This window comes from Erpetoichthys calabaricus, chromosome 2 (genome assembly GCF_900747795.2).
Source record: "Erpetoichthys calabaricus chromosome 2, fErpCal1.3, whole genome shotgun sequence".
In the NCBI taxonomy this organism is placed as follows: Eukaryota; Metazoa; Chordata; class Cladistia; order Polypteriformes; family Polypteridae; genus Erpetoichthys; species Erpetoichthys calabaricus.
In genome coordinates, this window is record NC_041395.2 from 210,246,630 (window position 1) to 210,255,925 (window position 9,296).

Genomic DNA, 9,296 nt, shown 5'->3' on the forward strand with positions numbered 1-9,296 from the left:
TAAGATTTCATCTGAACAATTCCACAAGCAAGAAGTCTGCAATGCAATAACAGCAATTACCAACATTAACGGAGATAAAATCATAGACCATAAAAATATAACCCACATATTTAGAAAGTACTACAAGTCCTTATACTCAGTCTAAATAAGATAAGACACAATCTAATGAGTTCTTTGACTCATTACAGATACCACAGCTAGATACTCTTAGTGCTGTAGAACTGGATAAACCTCTGACACTCTCAGAATTACTAGACACTATAAACTCACTTCAAAGTGGGAAATCAGCCGGTTCCGATAGCTAACCAGTGTAATTTTATTAAAAAAATTCTAATAAGTTAGCTCCACTATTATTAGCAACATTTACAGATGCTAAAAACAACAAAATTGTACCTTAAGACTTTTTGGCAAGAAGTAAATTCTGTCTTTCCTAAGAAAAATAAGGACTTACTACAATATGCATCATACAGACCAATCTCACTCCTGAATAGGTAAGATACTCTCCAAAGTTCTAGCTAGAAGGATTGAGGAAGTGCTTCCTTCTTTTAATACCACAAAACCAAACAGGATTTATTAAAGGCAGACACCTAGCTTCTGATCTTTGACATCTCTTTAATATAATATATTCACCCATTAAATCTAAAAGCCTAGAAATCTAACCATCTCTGGATACAGAAACAGCATTTGATATAGTTGAACGGGACTACCTATTTACAAACTTGCACAAATTTGGGTTCGGCCCAAACATATGTGCATGGATCAAACTAATCTATGCTAGTCCAGAAACCTCAGTTCATATTAACAACATTATTTCAGAATACTTCAGACTAGAACGGGGTACTTGACAAGGATGTCCACTATCACCACTGCAATCGCCATTGAGCCATTGGCTGTTTACTTTTGAAATGCATCAGAGATAAGGGGGCTTTTCAGAGAAGGATCTGAACAGAAAATATCATTATATGCAGATGATATGGTACTGTATATATCTGACCCACAAAATTCTATACCAGCAGTCCTAAAAGCACTAACAGCTTTTAAAAAGATATCTGGACTCAAACTGAATTTGAATAAAAGTGTGCTTTTTCCAGTGAACTTTCTAGCACACACAATACTAGTCTAGACACGTTCCCATTTATCTTAGCAGAACACTTTAATTATCTAGGGGTGAATATCACTAGTAAATATAAAGCTGTTTTTCAACAACATTCTACTGTCTGCATGGAAAAAAAAATGCAAGTTGTGAACAGACGGTCCACCCTCAATCTCGCATTATAAGGTAGAATCATAACCTCATTTATTTGGAATTATAAACATCCACACATCCAAAGGGCAACACTACAATGACCTAAAGCAAAAGAGGACATGGCACTACATACAGTAACTTACAATTTTATTACTGGCCGGCACATGTCCAGGTATTTATGGCCTGTATATCAACACAAATCGATGACTATACATAAGCCTGGTCTGCAATATAATTAAAACCTTGCAGTACTTCTTTATATTCCCTGGTCTGTGAACCAGTAAATATAAATTATCAGCAATACACTAATAATCCAAATGCCCTTCATTCACTCAGAATATGGAACCAATGTAGGAAGAACTTTAATACCGAGAAGCTCTTATCTGTTGCAGCTTTACATGACAACCACACTTTTCTACGCTCTCAAACATGCACAGTACTTAATGCTCTGAAAATGTCTGGTACATCGATAAAGTTTTTGCATCCTACAAGCAATTAAGCTTCAACACAATTTTTCCACTACTTTTCCAAGCTAGAAACTTTGCTAAACTTTTACCTGCCCAATTTTCCTCACCTTCCACCTACTTCTACTACAGAAGAAATATTGATCAGTCTTGAAGACTCAGATAGCATCTCCCACAGTTTATAAAAACATTGTAAAGTCCCTCCCTTTCAAAGGTCCCAGGGCAAAATGGAGAAAGGATCTTTCATTTAACATTTCAAAAGAGTGGAAATCAGCCATGCACAGTATACACTCTAGCTCCATATGCGCAAAGCACTGTATTATTCAACTTAAAATTTTCTAATGAGCACATTCGTCTCATTTAAAATTGTCCAAAATGTTTCCAGGGCAAGATTCAACCTGTGAACATTGCAATCTAGCTCTAGCCACACTGGGCCAAATGTTTTGGGTGTGCATCAAATTAACATTCTTTTGGACAAAAATCTTTGAATGCCTATCAGACACCCTTGGTGCCACAATCACTCTTTAACCCATTAACTAGCCCACTTCCAGATGGGCTTAAAGTGGAAAAGAACAAAAATTGGAATTGCCTTTGTCTCACTACTAGCACGTAGACTTATCTTGCTCAACTGGAAGAATCCCAACCCACCACTTTTAATTCAGTGGGTAACTGATGTCCTATACTACTTGAAATTGGAAAAAAAAAAATTCTCACTCAGATGAACTGTTCAAAACATTAAAAATATAGCAGGATGTAACCAATAAAATTTTACAATAATTTTCTATATTGGGGAAAAAAAGATACTCTTCCTTCCTGGCTACTTTCAAGATTTGCTTTATTAGAAAGCTCTCCTCTCTTTCTTTTAGGTGGACTTGAATTTTAATTTCGTCAAGTCTGATTTGATTGTATGGATTGTGATTTGCTTTTAATTAAAACTAATAAAAAATGGAAGTCAATGTGATATAGGCAAAATAAGGAAAACCGTCAATGTCAAAACTGCTAGGTTTTACAATGTACCCTTCTATGCACACCTCAGGATTGCAAATTGCACAGCTCTCTTCAATTATTTTCCAAGTTCCACTGTGTAAATTTACACTCGCACACATAACCGGTTTAATGTGAATAATCCAGTTAAGGTAGAAACATGGTTTCTTAAAAATCAGCATTTACATGGTGTAATCTTCTGGAGATCTCTTTTGTCAAAAAGCTCCTAAATCATTAAACAGCACAAAAATCACAGTTAAACATCATCATTTGCCCTCATAATTCATAAAATAAGCATGACACCTGCAACAGTTTGAGTTTTATAAATATGTTTAATCAAATTGATGCTTTATTTATAGGTTTCTCTTACCACATTGCATGCAGAAAACTCCTGGTTGTCTGTGCAACTGAGCCCTGCAAAGGACCCAGTAAGTGTGCTTCCTGCCGTATACCCAAATGCTGCTGGAATAATAAATGCACAGGCATTTTTACTTCAATAAGATATACGTTAGGCTACTTCTTACTTTAAAAGTAATCTGAATACGTAATGCACGTTACTTTCAACACGTTATCCTACTTCTCTCAAGATTGTATTGCCGAGTTTAGCACTGTATGCTCAGCTGATTAACATAAAATTAATGACTTCCCAAAATAGTGAGACAAACTATTTTAGCTAGGAGTAATAATAATGTGATTGCCCGAACATATCCCTCTGGAAATTTATTTTGTGGATGCTTCTACTTGTGGCTGCTGAAACCATAAGCGAAGCAAATACATGCGCAGATTTATAGAAATCAACAGGCATGCACAGACTACAAAATCCTTAACAGTAATCTAGTTAAAGATTTACATTGCCACATAACCAGGTTACTCACAAAGAAACCTATGTTTGTTAACCAGGTTTCTCAGAGGCAAATAACCCGGTTTGTCTAACCAGAATATGGGTTGAAATGGCATGTTATACACCAGGTTTCTGTGAATAACCAGATTATTGAGGTTCATATACTGTAAATACATCTACTGTAAAAGCATTACCTGAGTTCAGAGTTATGTCTTTTAATACAGTCAGATGTGAAAACCTTTACTAGGGCACTTAAGCATACAAACACATCAATGGCAACCACTTTAGTGATGCAGTGCATTTTTGTTTACTATGCATAGACAGAATATAACTTGCCAATCAGTTGTACACATAACTGGAATGTTACGTCTCCTTTAGCTCTGTGGTAAAGTCCTTGTAATTTACCTTGACTTGAATATGAATCTAGCTGGGAGACAAATGTGAAGGGCTTTAAAAAAAAAAAAACACACACACAGAACCCACAGCGGCTACATAACAGTCCTTTAAAACAGTGGTTCTCAACCAGAATAAATTTCCAAGGGAATTGCAACATGACTGAAAATAATTATAAGATAGCTGCAAAACTAGCTGAAACCACTAAAAATCAAACTACAGCAGGGGTGTCAAACTTAAAAATGCCCAATGCACGATCATGCCCTGGGATCTTTTTAAAGTAACCCACTCAATTGATATTCAAAACACGCTATATACATGTTTTACACCAAAAATATAGGCATACCAAGAAAAGTCAAAGTAGCTTACAAATAAAGACTTCTAGAAAATGTTTGAACTTGCTGCTGTGAAGAATGGGTCTAGCTTCCTGTGACCTTGTACCAAAATGCATGGATGAATATAATCTCCGTGTTCAGACTTTAACACTCCATTTACACATTTAAATAAAGTTTCAGTCAAATAAGCATAAAGCCTCCTTCTGTCAAAGCTGATGAAAGAGGTTCCAACATCCCATTACCCAGCAATGAATAAATTAGTATCATTGTACAGATGGACTGATAAGTTAGATATGCAAATGAAACATAGAATACAAAAACATATACATGCAGATTTCAGTACCTAGTTCATTACTAGTTTTCCTAACACTGTAGTGTCTTTTAGGATTTTACTCTGGCATGTAGAAATATTTGGATATTCTAAGCAATTTCTAGCTAAGAAGCACACAGATGAATATGACTATGAGGAAGCACCTCCTCTTTAGCACAATTCTGAGTTCTGCACCTGTGCAGCTTTGTCAGAACGTGGACAGGATTATGTGAGTTAAAGTATACAGTACTGAGTGAATCAAATGGAAGAAAGACAGCTCCCGAGTAGAAAAAAATATATACAGTACTAAGCATCTATTCATTCGTTCTCTGAAACAGCTTACTGCCGCACAGGATATACAACTTATATGAATTTCCTTAAAAAGTAAATCACACACTACAGTGTATTTTGATCACGTTTGTTATAAGCAGGCACAAGTCACCGATTATGAAACGGTTTGCCACGAAAACATACAGCCAGAGGTGCCCACTTAGACCAAGCTCGAGGTGCAGAAAGATTAAAACGTCTCTGGAGAAACCCACAACCTTCAGTAAAGTAAAGGAGAAGTTTGCTTAGAACTAAACAAATCCGAATCAATCAGCTCAACATGGTGTTGTACATATGTACACCGGCATCACTTGGCAATCAAAACGTCAAACTCTTCAGGACACTCTAAACCTCCACACAGAACGAATCATGGGAGAATTCTCGGCAAAGCACGAAATACAACATATCTCTGTAATCAAAAAGTTAACAGGATCAACAATTTTATACGCACATCCCCCTCTGCCGTTATAAATAATGGACAATTTTCGTTATGCACTATGGTCCCTTCGTTTCATAACTCAACATCATGGAACAAACTTTATGCGATTTTTAAAAGGAGTTCTACATCGTGCGATTTAAAATAAGCAGTTCTCTCCACCACTGCCGGCATCACAAGGTTTACTATATAAAACGGAACGTATCTCTCTTTCGTAAGGCACAAATGACACAATGTAAACATGACTCAGGCCTGCTCGTAAATAAAGTGACTTCCAAGCAATGCATATTTTTATAGAATGCCCCGAAAGACCACGACTTTCTGGTATTATAGAGCAGTCACAGCAGATGTCTTCAATCTAGCAGCTGCCCAGTTTTGTTTCGTTTTCCATTAAGGTTTATACTATCAAAGTAAGAAAACTGTGTTACCACTAAAGAATTATCTCCACTAACTTCACGTGTAATGTACGCGGTCCCTAACTTCCAAGTTTGCTACGCGAACTCCATTTTAATTGGTCGCTTTTACTAGTTAGAGTCAGGATTGCATATCATTAAGTACACCTAGTTTAAGCAAGGGTCAGTCTACAGACAGCACCGTAATTAGATAAATAAAATACATTTCCTGCTGTGTGGCTTGATTTCGTTCTTTTTCGTAAAAATAACAGCCTCTTACCCGACTTATAGCCGCTTTAAATAATATTTACCTGGCGTGGAAGCCGTTGTCATGCCCGTTTAAAACATTTAAAAAAACAAAAGTTACACTCCGTCACTGATCCTTCTTTTGGACTGTATGTGTTCGCTTTCGATATGAATCTTGCTAATTGCGTGATTTAAATAAACTTTCTTTTTAAACAGGGTGGGGGTGTCCCCTTATTTTTAATCACTATCTCCTCCCGTAATCCAAGATGGCAGACATTAACCCAATAGCCAGCGAAGCAACCAAACATGCCCGGAGGAATGAGAGGCTGGTGGTGATGGAAGGGAGCATTCACCAATCATAGGTGCTCTGTGACGAGGGGCTGGTTTCGACTTTTATCCAATCAAAATTCAGAACCGACGTATTGTCAAGTTAGGTTTTCCACCGTGGCAGGAATTTCAACAATTTAAGGAAAACATTTCGTAAAAACTCATAAACCGGGTAGTTGTTATTTATTATATTTTTTGCAAGCATATGTCATTGTGACCACTGCATATATTGCATACACTCCAATATTCTGTGAAAAGAGGAGTACAATATGGTAAGCGTGCAGGGGTGACTAGATATGAAAAAAGCAAGAATATAGCAGGGTCCAATATAAAGCAAATCATTTTGCATTATTCCAGCCTGGTCTCCAACCACAAAATATAACAAGACCTTTGCTGTTCTTTTCAGCCGGCATAACATCCCTTTTTTTCCTTAAAAAAATATATATATATACAGTATATATATATATATATATATATATATATATATATATATAAAGGAGCACGATCATATCCAACCATTGGTGATTCTACCAGACTTTGTTAATACAGTTTAGGGTTGTACAATGCTTAGGGCTATCTTCAGTGCATCATCCACAAGTTAGTTAGGAGAAAACTTTAAACATGCGCTAGTTTCATTGCAGGATATAGTCACACAAACTTTATCACACTCTGGGGAAATGTACTGTATAGTTGGCAATTAACCTGTGTGTCTTTGGAATATGAGAGGAAAATCAGAGTGCTCTCCTCAAGAAAAACCTACATATACACGGGGAGATGATGCTGCTTTTACACAGATAGTGACTGCACAGTATTCAGACACAGTTGTGAGTTAGCAGAATCAACATTTCCATTATCATATTAAAGCAGTACTTTCCAACCTCAGACCTGCAGACCCCATGTGATGTTTTGTTTATTTTTTTAACTTGGTTTTTAAGGTTTTCATTATAATCATGATAGTCATTCAACTTTTCCAGCTGTTCTAATTATTTCATCCATTATTTACTAATGAGCACATTAGCAGGTCTGACACTGAAGCAGTTGCAATCTTTCAGTATTCAGTGCTGTTTGCCTGAGTGTGTGCTCTTCTCGTTGTTTATTGTCATTATTAGCATACAATTTAATTAGCAAAGTACAAAGAAAAAGGTGAATTAATAGAACAGCTAAAGAGAGTTATCCATTTAAAGGTATAGCAAAAACACAAATATTTCTAAAAATCTACTTAATGTCAAAATCACATTGCTCTGCTTTTCTGAATGCAAAATAAGTGACAAGAAAATAAAAAGACCAGCCAATTAAATAAGTTTGACCAGAGGTAAAATAACTCATCGATTGTGAAACTGGTTAAAACAAAAACCTGTAGCCATGGGGATGAGTTTGAGAACCACTGTCTTAAAATTATTTGTTTCAAATCAGCTTTCCTCTGTTTAACTTCTTACATTTCAGAATAAATGTGCAGTTAAGAACCAAAGCAATGCAATACAGCATACAAATGATAATAACACCTCAGAAGTGAATGTTCTGATGAGCTCATATTCTAGATTAAAGAAATATGCTGTAGACAATATTACAAAAAATGAAACTATGTAAAGATTTATGTAGAGTAGCTTTTCAGAAAGCTATGGTAGTTATAGCAGTATTACATTGGAATGACAAAAATCAGAGCATAAATTACAGAATAAAACTGCAAAATGTCTGCTCTGCGTGGAATGAGAAAATTAACCAGTATTCTAAGTAATTCTGTTTTACAGCCCAGTATTTACTACATAAAAATACAAATAACTTTACATCTTAAGTATGGAATGCAGTTTGAAGTGGGTAAATGCCCTGCTCCATGGGATTCCTCTGACCTGGAAGTGCTTCCTACAGACAAGGATTTGGACTCCAGATGCACCGTCAGGTCAGGCTTTAAAAGAGAGCTCTCCAAGCTCTCCATTTTGCACAGAGAGTCAGGTTTGAGGAGACAACACTTGCCTAGGAGAAATAGAGGAAAGGAAAAGAGAGACTAAAAGGTTCTGGGAGGTGTATAGTTCTGCTGAGAAGCCAGTCCTAATACCAAAAAGTCCAAAATACCAAGGTATTTTTATGATAAATAAAATACATATATTTTCACCCAGGAAGATGTTGTGTCTGGGAATTTGGGCCCAGTGTGCCCCTGGAAGGCCACATGCAGAAATAATAATAATAATAATAATAATAATAATAATAATAATAATTGATTACATTTATATATTGCTTCTCTCACTACTCAAAGCGCTTTTCTTAGTGAGTGGGGAGCTACATTCAACCACCACTAATGTGTAGCATCTACCTGGAAGATGCCGTTAAGGGGTGAGAGATTGTTAACCAATTAGAGACAGGGGATGATTAGGGGGCAAAAATGACTAAGCTGAGGTTGGAAATTTACCCAGGACATCATGATAAACCCTACTCTTGCCTAGGGATCTTTCATGACCACAGAGAGTCAGGACCTCAGTTATGTCTCATCTGAAGGATGGCACCATTTTTATGGCACACTATCCGTATCACTGAACTGGGGCATTGGGATCCACACACACAGCCCACAAGGTAAGTGCCCCCAGCTGGCATGCTAACATCTCTTCTTTCCATACTGTCTTTTCCTTCTTGGTATACAATTAGGGCACTTGTGATTGATCATGTTTGCTTGAGAAACCTGGGATTCTATATTTATGGACCCCATCATGTGACTTACTATATTGAAGGATCACTGGTAAAGATGAGGATGAAAATTTGGACTAGGCAACCTAAACTCTGACTTTGCTCCTTCTTTAAGACTAAATACACCCCAGATTTTTTTTTCTGTAAAAACAAAAAAGCTGCAAATTTAATTTTCTTTTCCTGACATCCATTGCCTGCTGAGCCAATTTTCTGTTAGCCACATGTTCTCTTAAAATAATTTCTGCCACTTACTAGTAAACATCCATCCATTCATTTTCCAACCCGCTGAATCCGAACACAGGGTCATGGGGGTCTGCTG

General features: G+C 36.6%; 1 protein-coding gene across 4 annotated transcripts in view; it reads right to left on the bottom strand.

Annotated features, from left to right (window-relative positions):
* The window catches only part of LOC114645532 (aryl hydrocarbon receptor nuclear translocator-like), a 160,274-nt gene extending 153,999 nt beyond the window's left edge, over window positions 1-6,275 (bottom strand). For 3 of the 4 annotated variants that reach the window (XM_051923071.1, XM_051923069.1, XM_051923068.1), the window contains exon 1: window positions 6,040-6,274. Coding sequence is in view for 3 of the 4 variants with exons in the window: in XM_051923069.1 (XP_051779029.1) it covers window positions 6,040-6,061 (22 nt within the window). In the remaining variant the exon portion in view is untranslated. Of the gene's footprint in view, window positions 1-6,039 lie in introns of all 4 variants that reach the window. The other variant, XM_051923070.1, reaches the window with a different exon arrangement.
* Between the last annotated feature and the right edge of the window lie 3,021 nt (window positions 6,276-9,296).